We start from the raw sequence: 21,242 nt of genomic DNA, 5'->3' as shown, positions 1-21,242 counted from the left end.
TATAACTGATTCAAGTAATTTTAGTAATTGGTATGTCAAATTTTATGTTCCTTTTGATGGCATAGAAGGCACTTCTTGCATTGTCTCTCAGATCGTTCACAGCTTTGTGGAAGTTACCTGTGGTGCTGATGTTTAGGCCAAGGTATGTATAGTTTTTTTATGTGCTCCAGGGCAATGGTGTCTAGATGGAATTTGTATTTATGGTCCTGGCAACTGAACCTTTTTTGGAACACCATTATTTTGCTCTTACTGAGATTTACTGTCAGGACCCAGGTCTTGCAGAATTTGTGCAGAAGATCTAGGTAGTGCTGTAGGCCCTCCTTGGTTGGTGACAGAAGCACTAGATCATCAGCAAACAGTAGACATTTGACTTCAGATTCTAGTAGGGTAGGCAGGGTGCTGCAGACTGTTCTAATGCCCTTGCCAATTTGTTGATATATATGTTGAAGAGAGTGGGGCTTAAGCTGCATCTCTGTCTCACCCCACGGCCCTTTGGAAAGAAATGTGTGTTTTTTGCCAATTTTAACCGCAAACTTGTTGTTTATGTTCATGGATTTTGTAATGCCGTATGTTTCAATTTGCATAGCAGACCCTCATGCCAAATTGAGTCAAACTCTTTTTTGAAATCAATAAAGCATGAGAAGACTTGGCCTTTTTTTGGTTTGATTGTATGTCAATTAGGTTGTGCAGGGTGAATATGTGGTCTGTCGTACGATAATTTGGTAAAAAGCTGTTAATGATAATGCAGAGGATTTTCCCAAGGTTGCTGTTGACGCATATCCCACTCTCTCTCCTTTACTAGAGCCAGTGCCACTCCAGGAATGTGACCTTCTGCCTCAGACTAGTTGCATATTTAACCAAACATGGCCGGACCTTGACCCCCCTCCCCTGATTGGAAGTCTAAATTGAAAACAGTTAGAATGCTTCATGTGCTTTGTAGTTTAGAGGTTTTGGGCTGTTCAAAGCCTTGATTTAATTATGTTAATACGTTTCAGGTACTGGTGCGACATTTTTACTACATGAGTTACAAGCATGTAAATGGCACAGCAAACTCGTACCAGAAGTTTTATTCTGACAATATTTTGGGTTCAAGAAGTACACATTGAAGACATGTTGGTGTCTGCCTTGCTTTAAACCTTGAGATTATCCTTTACACCAGTACACATTTGTCAGACAAGCACACCTGATTCAACTTGTCAACGAATCACCAGGCCCTGAATGAGTTGTATCATGTATGTTTGCCCAGGACTACAACAAACATGTTCTGTTGGGGGTACTCAAGGACTGAAGTTGGGAACCACTGCTCTTCACTTTATGAACGCTTAGTCTACCAATATGGTCGTGGCTTGGCCAGAGGTGCAGTGAGGGACCCCGGCTCTGCCATCTGCCATCTGCCAACCTGCCAGCAGCACAGAGACTGGCAGTGAGTGGATTCACAGTGACAGCAGCTTATGTGTACCAGGCGCTCTGTAGGTATACCTGTCACATCAGTCATGTAGCCCTGTCATGGTAACCCCATTGCATGCACCATTTCTACCCATACAGAAGGTCTGGGGCTGGTGTGGGTCTGGGTGACAGAGAGCAAGTTATGCACTGCTTTTGGCCAGCAGCAGACCCAGGGCCTCTTGACTTTGCACATGAAGTCATTACAGCAGGGCAGAGTGGCAGAAGTGAGGTCTGGAATGCAGACTGTCTCACACTCTATGTGTCTGAGTGCAGCTTTGGAAATGATTATTGCCAGAGGAGGAATGTGTCAGAGAATAAGAGCTACTACTGTTGTCTTTCTCTCCCAGTGCCTCATTTAACCAGACCTGGGTAGTCTGGGGGCTCCATCACCGACACACACAATCATAGAACGAAAGGGAGGAGAGAGGGGGGAGGAGTGACAAACGGTTTGTGAAATTGAGTAGGGAAAGGGGATTTGTTGGGAGGTGTTGATTGCTTTGGCATGTTCAGGGGAATGGTGGACGTTTTACGCTATTTTCTGTATTTTTAAAATATTTTTTAAATGTTGGTACATAATGCTTCCGCCATCGTTTCCTACAGTGCGTTCGGAAAGTATTCAGCCCCCTTGACTTTTTCTATTTTTTGTTAAGGTACAGCCTTTTCCCCCTCATCAATCTATACAATACCCCATAATGACAAAGCAAAAACAGTTTTTTAGACAGTAGTCAGACCCTTTACTCAGTACTTTGTTGAAGTACCTTTGGCAGTGATTTAAACTTGGCACACCTGTATTTGGGGAGTTTCTCCCCTTCTTCTCTGCAGATGCTCTCAATCTCAACGGGACATTAATAACTGTAATATACTCTGCTTCTCAGAGTCATGGCTGAACAAGGACATAGATAATATACCTCTAGCTGGTTTTTCTATGCATCGGCAGGACAGAACGGCAGAGTCCGGTCGGGGGGTGGTGTGTCTCTTTTATTAACAACAGCTGGTGAGTGATCTCTAATATTAAGGAAGTCTTGAGGTTCTGCTCGCCTGAGTTAGAATACCTCATAAGTTGTATACCATACTATTTACCTAGGCCATATTCAGCTGTCTATTTACCACCACAAACAGATGCTGGCAGTAAGACTGCACTCAACGAGCTGGATACGGCCATCAGCAAACAAGACCATGCTCATTGAGGCGTGCTCCTAGTGGCCGGTGATTTTAATGCAAGAAAACTGAAATCTGTTTTTACCTCATCTCTACCAGCATCTAACCTGTGCAACTAGAGGGGGAAAAAACTCTATATCACCTTAAGTCCACACACAAAGACGGTATACAAAGCTCTCCCCCACCTTCCATTTGGCAAATCAGACCATAACTCTATCGTCCTGATTCCTGCTTACAAGCAAACACTCAATATGGAAGTGGTCCGATGAAGTGGATGCTAAACTACTGTTATGCTAGCACAGACTGGAATACGTTCCGGGATTCATCCCATGGCATTGAGGAGTTTACCACATCAGTCACTGGCTTCATTAATAAGTTAATTGATAACGTTGTCCCCACAGTGACTGTATGTACATATCCCAACCAGAAGCCAAGGATTACAGGCAACATCTGCACTGACCTAAATGCTAGAGCTGCCACATTCAAGTAGCAGGACACTAATCCGGATGCCAGGACAACAACCTCTCCCTCAATGGGCAAGACAAAGGAGATTATCGTGATGACAGGAAATGGAGTGCCGACCACGCCCCCATTAACATTGACAGGGCTGTAGTGGAGCGGGTTGAGAACTTCAAGTTCCTTTCATGGTCCAAACACACCAACATAGTTGTGAAGAGGGTACGACAATGCCTGCTTCCCCCCAGGAGGCTGAAAATATTTGGCATTGGCCCTCAGATCCTCAAAAGGTTTTACAGCTGCACCATTGAGAACATCTTGACTGGCTGCATCATTGCTTGGTATGGTAACTGCTCTGCATCCGACTGCAAGGCGCTACAGAGGGTAGTGCGTACGGCCCAGTATATCACTGGGGTTGAAATCCCATCACTGGGGCCGAGCTTCCTGCAATCCAGGACCTCTATTCCAGGCGGTGTCACAGGAAGACCCTAAAATTTGTCAAAGACTCCAGACACCCAAGTCATAGACTGTTCTCTCTGCTATCGCATGGCAGTCGGTACAGGAGTGCAAAGTCTGGAACCAAAAGGCACCTCAACAGTTTTTACCCCCAAGTCATAAGAATGCTCAACAGTTAATCAAATGGCTACCTGGACTGTTTACATTGACCCCATTATGATTTATTTATCGTAATTGTCCCTTGCCCTGGGTCATTGCAAACTCACTAGACACACACTCACACAAACTACACTGACACAGCAACACACACACACACATACACACACACACACACACACAGTCTTGTCTAACTAACCTTGTGGGGACACACAATTCAGTCCCATTCAAAATCCTATTTTCCCTAACCCATAACACTAAACCTAACCCTTACCCATAACCCGAAAGCCTAAACTTAATCCTAAACCTAACCCTAGTTCCTAATCATAAAACGAACTCTCGCTCCTAACCCTAAACCTAATTCTAACCTTAACCCTAAACCCCCTAGAACTATAATTTGACCTTGTGGGGACTAACAAAATGTCCCCAATTGGTCCCCACAATTATAGTTAAGCACATCCACATACGCTCACACACACAAAATACACACAGACATGCATATTGACGACACACACACACACTCTCTTCACATACACACACACACACACTCTTCACATACACTGCTGCTACTCTGTTCATGATATATGCTGACTGCCTAGTCACTTTTACCCCTACTTTTACCTCAACTACCACGTACCCCTGCACATTGACTTGGTACTTGTACTCCTTGTACAAAGACTTTTTGTTGTGTTACTATTTCCTTTTTATTTAGACAATATTTGTCTTACTTTTTAACTCTTTTTTAATTTATTTTTAATTTGATTTAACTAGGTAAGTTTTAAGAACAAATTGTTATTTACAACGATGGCCTACAAAAAGGCAAAATACCTCCTGTAGGGATGGGGGCTGGGATTAAAAATAAATTAAATAAAAAATATGACAAAACGCATCACGACAAGAGAGACAAAACAACACTACATAAAGAGATACCTAAGACGACAACACAGCATGGTAGTAACACATCATAACACAACATGACAACAACATGGTAGCAACACAACATGAAAACAGCATGGCAGTAACACATCATAACACAACATGATAGCAACACATCATAACACAGCATGGCAGTAACACAACATGACAACAACATGGTAGCTACACAACATGAAAACAGCATGGCAGTAACACATCATAACACAGCATGGCAGTAACACAACATGACAACAACATGGTAGCAACACAACATGAAAACACAGCATGACAGTAACACATCATACCACAGCATGGCAGTAACACAACAACATGACAACAACATGGTAGCAACACAACATGAAAAAAGCATGGCAGTAACACATCATAACACAGCATGGCAGTAACACAACATGACAACAACATGGTAGCAACACAACATGACAACAACATGGTAGCAACACAACATGAAAACACAGCATGGCAGTAACACATCATAACACAGTATGGCAGTAACGCAACAACATGACAACAACATGGTAGCAACACAACATGAAAACACAGCATGGCAGTAACACATCATACCACAGCATGGCAGTAACACAACAACATGACAACAACATGATAGCAACACAACATGAAAACAGCATGGCAGTAACACATCATAACACAGCATGGCAGTAACAACATGACAACAACATGGTAGCAACACAACATGAAAACACAGCATGGCAGTAACACATCATACCACATCATGGCAGTAACACAACAACATGACAACAACATGGTAGCAACACAACATGAAAACAGCATGGCAGTAACACATCATAACACAGCATGGCAGTAACACAACATGACAACAACATGGTAGCAACACAACATGACAACAACATGGTAGCAACACAACATGAAAACAGCATGGCAGTAACACATAACACAGCATGGCAGTAACACAACAACATGACAACAACATGGTAGCAACACAACATGAAAACACAGCATGGCAGTAACACACCATAACACAACATGGCAGTAACACAACATGACAACAACATGATAGCAACACAACATGACAACAACATGATAGCAACACAACATGACAACATGGTAGCAACACATGAAAACACAGCATGGCAGTAACACATAACACAGCATGGTAGTAACACAACATGACAACAACATGGTAGCAACACAACATGACACAGCATGGCAGTAACACAACATGACAACAACATGGTAGCAACACAACATGACAACAACATGGTAGCAACACAACATGACAACACAACATGGCAGTAACACATCATAACACAGCATGGCAGTAACACATAACACAGCATGGCAGCAACACAACATGACAACAACATGATAGCAACACAACATGGCAGCATCACAACATGGTAGCAGCAGAAAACAGGGTACCAACATTGTTGGGCACATACAACAGCACAAAGGTCAAGAAGGTAGAGACAACAATACATCATGCAAAGCAGACACAACTGTCAGTAAGAGTGTCCATGATTGAGTCTTTGAATGAAGAGACTGAGATAAACTGTCCATTTTTAGTGTTTGTTCCAGCTCATTCCAGTCGCCAGCTGCAGCGAACTGAAAAGACGAGCGACCCAGGGATGTGTTTCTTTGGGGACCTTCAACAGAATGTGACTGGCAGAATGGGTGTTGTATGTGGAGGATGATGGCTGCAGTAGATATCTGTGATAGGGGGGAGTGAGGCCTAAGAGGCTTTTATAAATAAGCAACAACCAGTGTGTCTTGCCACAGGTATACAGAGATGACCAGTTTACAGAGAAGTATAGAGTGCAGTGATGTGTCCTATAGGAGCATTGGTGGCAAATCTGATGGTAAATGGTAAAGAACATCTAGCCGCTCGAGAGCACCCTCGCCGGCCGATCTATAAATTACGTCTCCAACTCTGCATTGTTGGGAAAAGGCTCTTAGGTAAGCATTTCACTGTATAGTCCACAGTTGTTGTATTTGGCACATGTGACCAATAACATTTGATTTAATTTAATTTCTGTAAGTGCCCAAATTATTTTACTCAAGTATTGAGGTGTTTAATTGATGACTTTTAAGGAGGAGTAGCATTCTGAGATGGTATAGGCATCCTACGCTACACTTGCCCTTTTCTTAGCCTTCCAATCACTGGCAGGCTTGTATGTTATTATTTCACTGAATAGGGAGAGAAAATTCCCTTTGTTGCACAAATGGAAAGACAACATAATAATCCTCCATATTGCTGAGTTGACATTTTGTTGGAAATAATTGCATACTGTTGAAAGTCATAAGATTCCGCTTTTGCAGGCTCTGCTACTGTTCCAACCTCAATGATAGACCTGCATACATTTACCAGAAGGAGATGGTGTCTCGAAGCTTGTCAACTGATTTAGCTAGTTCCTCTCTCTCTCTTTCGCTCGTTCTCGCTGTCTCGCTGTCTCTCTTTCTGTCACCCTCACCCTCTCCCTCTCACCACTCTTCTCTTCTCTCTCTCCAGCTCCTCCTCTCCCTCTCACCACTCTTCTCTCTCTCCCGCTCCTCCTCTCCCTCTCACCACTTTTCTCTTCTCTCTCTCCTGCTCCTCCTCTCCCTCACCTCTCTTCTCTCTCTCCCGCTCCTCCTCTCCCTCTCACCTCTCTTCTCTCTCTCCTCCCTCCTCTCCCTCTCACCTCTCTTCTCTCTCTCTCTCCTCCTCTCCCTCTCACCTCTCTTCTCTCTCTCCCGCTCCTCCTCTCCCTCTCACCACTCTTCTCTTCTCTCTCTCCCTCTCACCTCTCTTCTCTCTCTCCCGCTCCTCCTCTCCCTCTCACCTCTCTTCTCTTCCCGCTCCTCCTCTCCCTCTCACCACTCTTCTCTCCTCCCTCTCACCACTCTTCTCTTCTCTCTCTCCCTCTCACCACTCTTCTCTTCTCCCTCTCACCACTCTTCTCTTCTCTCTCTCCCGCTCCTCCTCTCCCTCTCACCACTCTTCTCTTCTCTCTCTCCCGCTCCTCCTCTCCCTCTCACCTCTCTTCTCTCTCTCCCGCTCCTCCTCTCCCTCTCACCACTCTTCTCTCCTCTCTCTCCCGCTCCTCCTCTCCCTCTCACCTCTCTTCTCTCTCTCCCGCTCCTCCTCTCCCTCTCACCTCTCTTCTCTCTCTCCCTCTCCTCCTCTCCCTCTCACTCTCTTCTCTCTCTCCCACTCTTCTCTTCTCTTCTCTCACCACTCTTCTCTTCTCTCTCTCCCGCTCCTCCTCTCCCTCTCACCACTCTTCTCTTCTCTCTCTCCCGCTCCTCCTCTCCCTCTCACCTCTCTTCTCTCTCTCCCGCTCCTCCTCTCCCTCTCACCACTCTTCTCTCCTCCCTCTCACCACTCTTCTCTTCTCTCTCTCCCTCTCACCACTCTTCTCTTCTCTCTCTCACCACTCTTCTCTTCTCTCTCTCCCGCTCCTCCTCTCCCTCTCACCACTCTTCTCTTCTCTCTCTCCCGCTCCTCCTCTCCCGCTCACCACTCTTCTCTTCTCTCTCTCCCGCTCCTCCTCTCCCTCTCACCACTCTTCTCTTCTCTCTCTCCCACTCCTCCTCCTCTCACATCTCAAAGAGGGAAGCAGAAAACATGATTTTACCAGATGCAGCTTCATCTGAGGTGTCTGTCAGTGCGAGGCATGTTGCAGTACATTAACCTTTTCTCCATCTGTTCCGAGCCAAATACAGGCAGACAGGCAGACAGGCAAGAAAATGACTAATTGGGTTTGATTACCTGCGATGGATTATTTACAAGTTGTTTTTAACGCGCTGCTCGGTGTTGCAGAAAGCCTAGCACCGTGTCATGGGTTATATGAGAGTATTATAAAGGCCATGTTGTCAGTAAATAATTAAGTGTGTAATTTGAAGATCATAAAATGCCGGGGTGCAGACTGCAGTTTTATGTAAAATAGTCTCTCTTGGAGACTAACTCAAGTAGTTGTTTTCCACAGAGAAGTGAACTAATATAATACTATGCACAGCTAGGGAATGCAAACCTCAGCCATTTCCCTTTCTTCTGAAGATTTGGGCCTTTCTTGTGTTAGGTCCTTTTTCCAAAGTGTAGTCAAGCCTTCACAAAGTTGTGTCCTATAAAGAAAGGTCGCCTTGCTTGAGATCCTGTCTGAGTCTTGGCCAAGTACATTTACATGATTAGATGAACATTCTTCCTCACTGTGGGTCACAGTATTATAGCTGAATTCTTTAACGCCTGCAGTTTTCCCCCCTCATATCAAAGGCAGTAAGTGAAGGAATGGTGGACAAAGAGTTGGTGAGAATGAGAGGCATAGAGGGGAAGGATGAAGAGGGAGAGAGAGTGTGTAAAAACTTGCAGTGTACGTTCCCCTCTTTTAGGGACGCTTCAATTCAAAGAGCTTTATTAATATGGGAAATATGTTTACATTGCCATGCAAGTGAAATAAACTATCAGAAATAAACAGTAAACATTACACTTCAAATGTTATATTATGGCTATGTACAGTGTTACAATGTGCAAAAGGGAAATTAAATCAACATAAATATGGGATGTATTTATAATGGTGTTTATGCTTCATTGGTTGCCCTTTTCTTGTGGCAACGGGTCACAAATCTTGTTGCTGTGATGGCACACTGTGGTATTTCACCTAATCGATATGGGAGTTTGTCAAAATTGGGTTTGTTTTCTAATTCTTTGTAGGTCTATGTAATCTGAGGGAAATATGTGTCTCCAATATGGTCATACATTTGGCAGGAGGTTAGGAAGTGCAGCTCAGTTTCCACCTCATTTTGTGGGCAGTGTGCACATAGCCTGTCTTCTCCTGAGAGCCAGGTCTGCCTACGGCAGTGGCAGTCGGTGTCTTTTAAGATTAGGGAGGATTTTACTTTTTTTTATGAGTATTGCCTTATTTCTTTTACAGCATATTGGATGACTGTCATTCATATTTCATTCACCCAGTTCAATGTAACATCGATATGTTTAGGCTACTACATGACACTATAATTAAGGAATAAGACTCCTCGGGGGTTTGTGATATATGGCCAATATACCACGGCTAAGGGCTGTCTCCTAGCACTCCGCGTTGCGTCGTGCCTAAGAACAGCCCTTAGCTGTTGGCCATATATCACAAACCCCCGAGGAGCCTTATTGCTATTATAAACTGGTTACCAACGTGATTAGAGCAGTAAAGATACATATTTTGTCATACCCATGGTATACAGTCTGATATACCACAGCTTTCAGCCAATCAGCATTCAGGGATTAAACCACCCAGTTTATAATTTTCCCTATACCCATCATGAAGTTGCTACAACCTAGCCTACGAATGAAAGTTTACAACGTAGATGCACAGGTTGAGAGAAAAATGTGAGTAATCAAGGTGACATACAGTCACACATTCAATACTGCCTTGCCTGCTTCTAGCTGATCTAGGGTGTAATCATTAGTCCAAATAGTTTTTTTCCCGTTTGCTTCCGTTTAAAAAATGCTCTTCAACAGAATTTGTGGAATGAATACGCCCATGATCACCCGCAAACACAGTTCACTTTCGTAGCAGCCACATACTGTACGAACAGCATGATGACTTTACTTGTTGAATAATTACTTCTCGCATCTACGCACTCCCCTCCTCTCACCTCTTCGCTTGTGGACTTTAGTGCACAACACAACAGATGTCTGTGACCAGGCGAAAAAACCTTTCCAAGCCAAACCTCCATAACATAGCCACTAACCGCTACACACAGCCTACATCGTTGTTACGATATTAGCTAACGTTATCGTCAACATAGCTACTAGCGCTAATGTTACAATTATGCAGTACAGTGTACAGCAACCAGTTTAGCAGTTACACCGGTGGGCCCCGATGGCAATAAATTAGTAAAAATCAAAAGCTTACCCTGACTTGGAAGAGTTACATGGTTGGATAGCCATAGCCAGCTGGGTAACATAGCATCCCTCTTTGTTTGATCCGGGTGTTGAAGTAGGCTAAACTAGCTAGCTGCATTCGTTAGCAAAGTAAGTGAAAGTGAAAAAAAATACAACGAAATATAGCTCTCTCTCTCTTGCTTCTTAATTTTTGAAGAAATTAATTTGTTCAAAACTGTTCAACTGTTGTCGTTCTCTCTCTTTATGTCATCTACTCACTGTGTTTTATGCAGTGCCAGCTAGCTGTAGCTTATGCTTTCAGTACTATATTAATTCTCTGATCCTTTGATGGACAACATATCCTCTGGATGTTGTCATAATTACTGTGTAAGTCTGTGGACGGGGGTGAGAACCATGAGCCTCCAAGGTTTTTTATTTAAGTCAAGTGTACCAAGAGGAGGACGGAAATTAGCTGTCCTCCGGCTACACCATGGTGCTAACCCAGAGAGTGCTGTTGAGGCTACTGTTGACCTTCATTGTAAAACAGTGTGTTTTAATCAATTATTTGGTGACGTGAATATATTTAGTTTAGTTTTATCTGAAAAGTTTAGTATAGTTTTTATCTATTCACTGAGGAGTATGGTCCTCCCCTTCTTCCTCTGAGGAGCATCCACTGGCCTATGGTGGCCTTTCTCAATAGCAAGGCTATGCTGACTGAGTCTGTACATAGTCAAAGCGTTCCTTAATTTTGGGTCAGTCATAGTGGTCAGGTATTCTGCCACTATGTACTCTCTGTTTAGGGCCAAATAGCATTCCAATTTGAGTTTTTTTGTTAATATATTCCAAGTTGTCAAGTAATTCTCTTTTTGTTTTCTCACAATTTTGTTGGGTCTAATTGTGTTGCTCTCTTTGGGCTCTGTGGGGTCTGTTTGTGAACAGAGCCCCTGGACCAGCTTGCTGAGAGGACTCTTCTCGAGCTTCATCTCCCTGTAGATGATGTCTTTGATATGGAAGGTTTGGGAATGGCTTCCTTTTAGGTGGTTGTAGAATTGAATGGCTCTTTTCTGGAATTTGATCATTAGCGGTATCGTTCTAATTCTGCTCTGCATTATTTAGTGTTTTACATTGTACACATAGGATGTTTTTGCAAAATTCTGCATGCAGAGGCTCAATTTGGTGTTCTATTTTGTGAATTCGTGGTTGGTAAGAGGACCCCAGACCTCACAACCATAAAGGGCAATGGGTTCTATAACTGATTCAAGTATTTTTTTGCCAGATCCTAGTTAGGATGTCGAATTTTATGTTCCTTTTGGTGGCGAAGAAGGCTCTCAGATTGTTCACAGCTTTGTGGAAGTTCAGGCACATTTTTTGTGCTCTAGGGCAACGGTGTCTAGATTAACTTTTTATTTGAGGTCCTGGCAACTGGACATTTTTTGGAACTCTCTCTCTCCCCCTTCCTTTGGTATGTTGGTGGGATGGGGTGGGGCCAGAGCTGGGCTCCCTGTACGTGTATGCTTCAGCTGCATCTGTCTGTCAGCCCCCCACTCCCCTGTTAGGGACTTCCTTTGCATAGATGCTGCATGAGGAGGAGAGAGGGAGGGAGAGGGTTGAATCTGCTATACACTCACAACACAGGGCAACTGCTGCCTGTCTGGGAACTATTCACACACACACCCCTCCTCCTTCCCTCTTTTCTCTTAAATCCAGGGTTTTGTTCCCCCCTCCGGGTAACTTTTGTTGAGAGAGAGAGTGTTTGCGTGCTGTTTTGTTTTGCTCCCCTCCTTCACTGGATTCGTACTACCATCTTTGGTTTGTCCATACGGCTGTAGTCTACTGTCCTGAACATTTCAGTATCTCCACTGAGCAGAGGAGAGAGCAGGCATTTTTGCTCCCTCTCTGAGAGGACTTAAAGTGTGTGAGAGAGCGAGAGAGGGAGAGCTCAAGCGACAGTGTGGGGAAAGGATGGCTGCCTGCCTCTGAGCTGCCTCTGCGCTTACGGAAATAAGGAACTAGAGACAAAAGGGGGAAAAAATTACTTTTCAGAAAGAAGGAAATTGTTTTCCTTTCTTGGAGGAGGTTAAACAAAGGGATTTGAACAATGCCTGCTGAAGTGAAACAGGTTAGTATTGTGATTACCCGATTATCCCGGCTCTTTCCCTCAATCTTCAGTCTCTCTTTTTCCTCCTCCATCTATTTCTCTCTACTTCTCCTGTGTTTTCCTTTTGTATGTGCTCATTGTGCTTGATGGTAGAGGGTTAATGATGTTTCATGTTTGCTATGCTTTGCTTGTTGTCCTAGGAGGTCAAATTATACATCAGTGTTTTTGTCAGTTTCCCGTAAAACATCTTCAGTAACTGGAAATATATCCTATTTTTTGCATTCTTGTCCTTCAGGAGGAGTGTGGTGTATGCGTGTGTTTACTAGTCTCTAGTGCAGGGGTAGGCAATTACATTCAGCCGCAGGCCGATTTTTGTCGGGGCGAATGGTCAGGGGGCCGGAACATAATTAAAATAATTTGCACACAGCAAACTGACCACAACTAAGCCTAAAAAGAGACTATTTGAAAATAACAATAATGTCATACCTTGATTACATTGAGACACAATCTTTATTCGTGAGAATACTTAGGAAAAGATTTTGTAAAGTAAGAATTTTGGGGGAGGAATTCCTGGTGATTAGTAAAAAAAAGTGTGGGGCTCTTTACTTGCTAGTCCTATATAATTAACTATTTATTTACATTATTTGTAGCCTGTAGTGTACTCTGATAAGAGCATACAGATATCTATAGATGGAATTACTGTCTTGTAAGCGTTCAGGGGTATGATAAATGGGTAGTCTATCCACGTTGCCACAGACTGGAAGTCTGTCAGTAACATTCTGATTTCCAGATAATACACATGTCGAGTTCTGTTGATGACCCCAACAGTAGCCCTATGTAACATATTAGATCCCATTTAGGGTGACCAGTGGAAGTGATGTGCTGAAAGTTTCTCTGTAACGATTGGTTGTAAGAGTCAGGAAGACCACAAGACTGGATTTATAACCTCCCTGTAAGGGCCAATCGAAGCTGTGGTTGCTAGAGGACAACTATTTCAACCTTTTGTTTTTCTCAGGAGCACAGTTAGTCTACCAGAGGAATGTGCTTTTGTTTGTGTGATTTTGTGTGAGTCTTTGTTGTGTGTGTGTGTGTGTGTGTGTGTGTGTGTGTGTGTGTGTGTGTGTACTGGAAGTGTCTTTCTGCAAAGCATCCTACACTGTGAGAATGCGCTCTTCCTTGCCGAACTTGGCACTGCTCGTATATATATATAAAAAAGGTATATATTAGGATTCAGAGACAACAATCTGGCTTTGATTAAAGTAAACTGCTCATTCTCAGCCCTTCCTCCTCCTCCCAGTCCCCTCTGCAGCATATTGGGATGGATGGGGTGGAGGTTGGACTTAGAAAAGCCTGGCATGTCAACTATTGTTGTTGCTCTGATAATCTGTTTACGGCTGCCCTGAGGATGGATGCTACTTGAAAACATGCAACAGCTTGGAGCCAAAAGAACATCTTGTATTTTCACCCTTAACTCTCTCTTACTATACTGTGTGTGTGTATTTCCAGTAAACTTACGAGGCCTTACTGCTCAGTGATACCTGAGAGTGTCACCAGCATGTGACCTCTCTAGGGTGCGTTCCCAAAATGTAGTGTGGATGTGCGGAATGCTGCCTGTCCCTGACCTCTGTTGCCGTTTGAGATGCCTTTCATGCTTTAGGGTGCGCTGGCATCGAGACCCGCTTCTGCCGACCTTTTCAACTAGGCGGGAAGTTCCTCAGTGAGAGAACACCTGCTGCGGGGGTGGTTGTCCCTGTCACACACACACCTTCCCCAGGCCCTAAATGGATTGCCCAGGGGTCAGTGTTGTTGTTGGAGTCTTTCTGTTGTTTTTGTTGTCGTCTTTGAGCGATGTCTGCCTTTTTAAGGGCAAAGGGTTGAAAGGTTTCTGTAACCCCATCTAACCTCCACACCCATCCCTTGGCTTCAGCTGGGATGTACCGTGTGTGGATCTGATATCTCAGGCTATTTCTATACCTCGAGGACATAAAGCACAGATCTGCGGTGGTCTGGTCAGGCTACACATGCTGCAGATCAGAGGGTAGACACAGAGCAGAGGCCAGGCAGGGGGAGTAGAGAGTAGAGTACTATATTGCACAGATGTTCCTGTGCCCTGAACCCATCTTAAAGCAGCAGCAGTAGGGCAGCTTATGTTCAATGAATCCTAACCCAATGAAGATTACTCCCTCAGCCCTCAATTCTTGCCGACGCCTTGGTCGGTCTGTTAAAGTTAAATTTAAACTTGCCTTATTTACGATGATCTGCAGACCAACGGGTGGCTCCCTAAACATTTGCTTATTCAGAATAGCCTGACACTAGTACAGGTAGACCGCTCACCCTCGTGAAAAAGGGATCATGGGAGATTTCACCGTGAAGAAAAAGGGAAAAGGAAAATATTCCAAAACGCAGATGGTAATCATCTTCCTCTGAGGTCTACAGGTGCAGAATCTGACTGCATCCCACATTGGGCCCTGGTCAAAAGTAGTGCACTATTGAGGAAATAGGATGCTATTTGGGACACAGTCTCAGACTTTTGCTTTCAACGGCTGAGTAAGGAGAAACCACCTGAATTCAGCCAGAGACTTAGTGTCTGGTGTTAAGTGTGGGCCACTGTCAGTCTGACAGCTTATGGGGGTTTCACATGTATTATTAACTAAGGCTTCGGTACCTCCTCAGACGCTGTTTGATTCCTGGGTGAAATTAAGTCATCTAACTCCCACACTCTCTTGCAGGGGAAGGCGATGCATACACCAACCAACCATCCGTGTATTTATTTCCATACCTCATCTCTGTCTGTCTGCTTAGGCTGCCTTTGTGCCTCTGTGGTGGAAGGCAGTGCTTTGAAGACATGTAGTGTAAGAGGAGCGCCATTGTTTGGGACAATCGTACACAAAAATGTCAGTGACCCGAAAGGACAGACAGTGAGTGGCTGGTGGAGATCGGAGATGGTGCTGAAAGGCCATTGCCTGGGGATGTTGTTTGGTCATGAGTGCTGTTCTAATGGGCAGGGGGAGGTAGGGAGGGAGGTGAGGAAGGAACAGGGGGAGGTTGGGAGGAAGGAACAGGGGGAGGTAGGGAGGTTGGGAGGGAGGTGAGGAAGGAACAGGGGGAGGTAGGGAGGGAGGTGAGGAAGGAACAGGGGGAGGTAGGGAGGGAGGTGAGGAAGGAACAGGGGGAGGTAGGGAGGGAGGTGAGGAAGGAACAGGGGGAGGTAGGGAGGGAGGTGAGGAAGGAACAGGGGGAGGTAGGGAGGGAGGTGAGGAAGGAACAGGGGGAGGTAGGGAGGGAGGTGAGGAAGGAACAGGGGGAGGTTGGGAGGGAGGTGAGGGAACAGGGGGAGGTAGGGAGGTTGGGAGGGAGGTGAGGAGAGGAGGGAACAGGGTGGAGGTAGGGAAGTTGGGAGGGATGTGAGGAGGGAACAGGGGGAGGTAGGGAGGTTTTTAGAGGGAGGTGAGGAGGGAACTGGAGGAGGCAGGGAGGTTTTTAGAGGGAGGTGAGGAGGGAACAGGGGAAGGCTTGTGAGGAGGGAATGGGGAGGAGGGAACGGGGAGGCTTGAAGGTGCTGGTCACTCCAGTCCAGATGGCTTGGCCGAAAATGGATCCAGCGTTGGGCACACCTCCCATACTACCCATGTTTCCCATTCCGCTCCCACGCGTACTCTTAAAACATGACCCATGTGACATGCCGATGTTTGACATGAAACTTCTCCGCATCCTCTCCAACTCACCCAGCTTACTTTCTCTACTGGGGTTGAGTGGGTGCCAGGCCTGGGTAACCGGAGCTGGAGGTATGGAATACCCTCCCCTCGCTCGGTGGTATAGGCATATAGAATGAACATCCTGCTGGCCTGACCATCAGGTATCTAGGGTGTCCTGTGATGTTGCAGGGGGGTTCAGGGGGACATGCCGCGCGCTCCTCTCACTATACCCAGGGGGCCGCCACAGAGAGGCCACGGCTGCTCTCTCATAACCCATTTGGCAGGCTGACAAGGTGACTGATATAGCCTATTCTAGCCAGGCCTGGCCTGCTCTCCCTCACTCACTCACTCTCCCTCAATTCCCCGGCCACATACAAAAACATATCGCCTCTCTTTGGTTGCGTCTCAAATGGTACCTTATTCCCTACATAGTGCACTACTTTAGACCAGAGTCCTATTGGCCCTGGTCAAAAGTAGTGCATTATATAGTGAATAGGGTACCATTTGGATTGCAGGCTTTTACTGCCTGCCTCTCCCTTCCTGCATCCATCTCCCGCGGCGGCTGCCTAGCTGTCATCATTGGCTGATGGAATTAGAAAGGTGAGCTAGAACACAGGTCTGGAGATGGATGCTTTCGTATCTGTCTCTGTGTTAGGGGAATAAACGGTGTCAAGGAGAAAGACGTGGTGCAATAATGAGATGGTTGCTCTGTGTGTGTGTCTGTGTGTGTGCGTGTGCACACATAAATTCATGTAAATCCCTGCTGCAGACATTACAATGTGTTTTGTGGGTTACTGCAACCTCCAATGTCTTGTCAATGGGTGCTGGTGGTGGATAGTATTGTTCCTTTCTCTCTTTGGCTGTGACAGAAATCCTTAAAATGAGGCCGCGCAGAGACTGAGTCATCTTACACACACACACACACACATTACTGGAGGCAGGTGACGGAGGAGCAGCCATTGTCCCCTGCAGTGCTTATTTACTTAGTGCGTGCCTGCTCTGGGGATAGGGCTTGCCCCGTTTCCGTGGGAATGAGAGTAGTTAGTTCCTCCTCTACTTGCCTCAACACCATAAACACTTCAGGCAGATAACAGAGTAAACAATCCCAGAGCAGGCAGAGAGAGAGGCCCCATCATAGTCTACCTCTGTCCTGGGAGGTTGACCAGAGCAGGCAGAGAGAGAGGCCCCATCATAGTCTACCTCTGTCCTGGGAGGTTGACCAGAGTAGGCAGAGAGAGGCCCCATCATAGTCTACCTCTGTCCTGGGAGGTTGACCAGAGCAGGCAGAGAGAGAGGCCCCATCATAGCCTACCTCTGTCCTGGGAGGTTGACCAGAGTAGGCAGAGAGAGAGGCCCCATCATAGTCTACCTCTGTCCTGGGAGGTTGACCAGAGCAGGCAGAGAGAGCCCCATCATAGCCTACCTCTGTCCTGGGAGGTTGACCAGAGCAGGCAAAGAGAGAGGCCCCATCATAGTCTACCTCTGTCCTGGGAGGTTGACCAGAGCAGGCAGAGAGAGAGGCCCCATCATAGTCTACCTCTGTCCTGGGAGGTTGACCAGAGCAGGCAGAGAGAGAGGCCCCATCATAGCCTACCTCTGTCCTGGGAGGTTGACCAGAGCAGGCAGAGAGAGAGGCCCCATCATAGTCTACCTCTGTCCTGGGAGGTTGACCAGAGCAGGCAGAGAGAGAGGCCCCATCATAGTCTACCTCTGTCCTGGGAGGTTGACCAGAGGATCCCATCAGCTTTCTATAGGCTAGGCCTACTATATTTATTTCTCAACTTTCCTAATATTAAGCACATTGCTTCGCTTTACATCAGGAGTATAGCTTACCTGACTGGCATGAAAATGAACCACGGGAAAAGCGACAGGTGTATGATAATGGCCCATTCTAAATCAAAGTTAGTATTAAGTAAAGACAAGATTCAATTGAGAATAGCCTGATGAGTAAGAATAGTATCACTTGTGAATGAGGCCCAGTGTGTGCAGTCTAAGGCAAGAAACATTACTTTTTTTGTGACTTTTTCCTAATCATGGTTGCATGTATCATGTAGCCTAGCCCATAGGCCTAGATGTTTTGATGAGGTTTGTATCAAAACTAAAGTAACCAATAACTCAGAACGTAACCTATAGGTCTAGTACCCCTGGAACACGGTTAGAGAGCACAGAGCCTATAGGTCTAGTACCCCTGGAACACGGTTAGAGAGCACAGAGCCTATAGGTCTAGAACCCCTGGAACACGGTTAGAGAGCACAGAGCCTATAGGTCTAGGACCCCTGGAACACGGTTAGAGAGCACAGAGCCTATAGGTCTAGGATCCCTGGAACACTGTTAGAGAGCACAGAGCCTATAGGTCTAGGACCCCTGGAACACGGTTAGAGAGCACAGAGCCTATAGGTCTAGGACCCCTGGAACACGGTTGGAGAGCACGTAGCCTATAGGACTAGAACCCCTAGAACACTGTTAGAGAGCACAGAGCCTATAGGTCTAGGACCCCTGGAACACAGAGAGCACATAGCCTATAGGTCTAGGACCCCTGGAACACGGTTAGAAAGCACATAGCCTATAGGTCTAGGACCCCTGGAACACGGTTAGAGAGCACATAGCCTATAGGTCTAGGACCCCTGGAACACGGTTAGAGAGCACAGAGCCTATAGGTCTAGGACCCCTGGAACACGGTTAGAGAGCACATAGCCTATAGGTCTAGGACCCCTGGAACACGGTTAGAGAGCACATAGCCTATAGGTCTAGGACCCCTGGAACACGGTTAGAGAGCACATAGCCTATAGGTCTAGGACCCCTGGAACACGGTTAGAGAGCACAGAGCCTATTGGCCTAGGACCCCTGGAACACAGTTAGAGAGCACATAGCCTATAGGTCTAGGACCCCTGGAACACGGTTAGAGAGCACATAGCCTATAGGTCTAGGACCCCTGGAACACGGTTAGAGAGCACAGAGCCTATAGGTCTAGGACCCCTGGAACACGGTTAGAGAGCACAGAGCCTATAGGTCTAGGACCCCTGGAACACGGTTAGAGAGCACATAGCCTATAGGTCTAGGACCCCTGGAACACGGTTAGAGAGCACAGAGCCTATACGTCTAGGACCCCTGGAACACGGTTAGAGAGCACATAGCCTATAGGTCTAGGACCCCTGGAACACGGTTAGAGAGCACAGAGCCTATAGGTCTAGGACCCCTGGAACACGGTTAGAGAGCACAGAGCCTATAGGTCTAGGATCCCTGGAACACTGTTAGAGAGCACAGAGCCTATAGGTCTAGGATCCCTGGAACACTGTTAGAGAGCACAGAGCCTATAGGTCTAGGACCCCTGGAACACGGTTAGAGAGCACAGAGCCTATAGGTCAGAGCCTATAGGTCTAGTACCCTGGAACACGGTTAGAGAGCACATAGCCTATAGGTCTAGGACCCCTGGAACACGGTTAGAGAGCACAGAGCCTATAGGTCTAGGACCCCTGGAACACTGTTAGAGAGCACATAGCCTATAGGTCTAGGACCCCTGGAACACTGTTAGAGAGCACAGAGCCTATAGGTCTAGAACTCCTGGAACACGGTTAGAGAGCACATAGCCTATAGGTCTAGGACCCCTGGAACACGGTTAGAGAGCACAGAGCCTTTAGGTCTAGGACCCCTGGAACACGGTTAGAGAGCACATAGCCTATAGGTCTAGAACCCCTGGAACACTGTTAGAGAGCACATAGCCTATAGGTCTAGGACCCCTGGAACACAGTTAGAGAGCACATAGCCTATAGGTCTAGGACCCCTGGAACACGGTTAGAGAGCACAGAGCCTATAGGTCTAGGACCCATGTAACACGGTTAGAGAGCACAGAGCCTATAGGTCTAGGACCCCTGGAACACGGTTAGAGAGCACAGAGCCTATAGGTCTAGGACCCCTGGAACACTGTTAGAGAGCACATAGCCTGCAGAGCCTATAGGTCTAGGACCCCTGGAACACGGTTAGAGAGCACATAGCCTATAGGTCTAGGACCCCTGGAACACTGTTAGAGAGCACATAGCCTATAGGTCTAGAACCCCTGGAACACTGTTAGAGAGCACATAGCCTGCAGAGCCTAATGAAACATGTGTTTCATAATGAAACACGTGCTTCTACACCTGCATTGCTTGCTGTTTGGGGTTTAGGCTGGGTTTCTGTACAGCACTTTGAGATATCAGCTGATGTAAGCTGTATAAATAAATGAGATATCAGCTGATGTAAGCTTTATAAGCTATATAAATAAATGTGATTTTATTCTTATAAGCTCAGTCATTGCACAATCGTGTGTGAAAACCGAGCTTTGACAGGACACTTTTCAAAAGAGAATCCCAGCTGTCTCGGGCTGCTATATTTATTGCTAAAATTAAGCAAATTAATCTGCTTTACTGGCATATTACAATGTTACTGTGGAAAGGGCTTCCTCCATTCGCTATTCGAGTGCAGGGTATGGATGACATTCGCTATTCGAGTGCAGGGTATGGATGACATTCACTATTCGAGTGCAGGGTATGGATGACATTCGCTATTCGAGTGCAGGGTATGGATGACATTCACTATTCGAGTGCAGGGTATGGATGACATTCACTATTCGAGTGCAGGGTATGAATGACATTTGCTATTCGAGTGCAGGGTATGGATGACATTCGCTGTTCGAGTGCAGGGTATGGATGACATTTTTTTGTGGGCGATTCTAAATTAAATTCCACTCATATATTAGTAGGCTAAATCTAAAGACCAGATTAAATTGTGAATAGTCTGATGGGTGAGAATATTATCAAGTGCTTGTCAAATTGTGAATGAGAGACTGATGAAGTGTGAGCAGTCTGCGCAAGAAACAGAACAGAGCTCATGCCTTTCATGCTACTTTTTACAAATCATCATTAGAGTCGCATCATGCAGCCTTGGAATGTATTAAACACCAAAACATTTAGCCTAACGTTTGTATCGCAACAAAACTGGCATAAGTAACTCTAAATTGATCATATACAAGGACCAG

General features: G+C 45.8%; 1 protein-coding gene across 16 annotated transcripts in view; it reads left to right on the top strand.

The window, feature by feature from the left end:
* The window catches only part of LOC112262704 (armadillo repeat protein deleted in velo-cardio-facial syndrome), a 223,640-nt gene that overhangs the window by 23,142 nt on the left and 179,256 nt on the right, over positions 1-21,242 (top strand). For 2 of the 16 annotated variants that reach the window (XM_024438411.2, XM_042331446.1), the window contains exon 1: positions 12,040-12,557. The exons of the other annotated variants lie outside the window; for them this stretch is intronic. In XM_024438411.2, coding sequence (XP_024294179.1) covers positions 12,537-12,557 — 21 coding nt within the window. In that variant the 5' untranslated portion in view covers positions 12,040-12,536. Of the gene's footprint in view, positions 1-12,039; positions 12,558-21,242 lie in introns of those variants that run through there. 16 annotated transcript variants of the gene reach the window in all.

Source organism: Oncorhynchus tshawytscha, linkage group LG12, assembly GCF_018296145.1.
Source record: "Oncorhynchus tshawytscha isolate Ot180627B linkage group LG12, Otsh_v2.0, whole genome shotgun sequence".
Taxonomy (NCBI): domain Eukaryota; kingdom Metazoa; phylum Chordata; class Actinopteri; order Salmoniformes; family Salmonidae; genus Oncorhynchus; species Oncorhynchus tshawytscha.
This window is presented reverse-complemented; position numbering and strand designations above follow the sequence as displayed.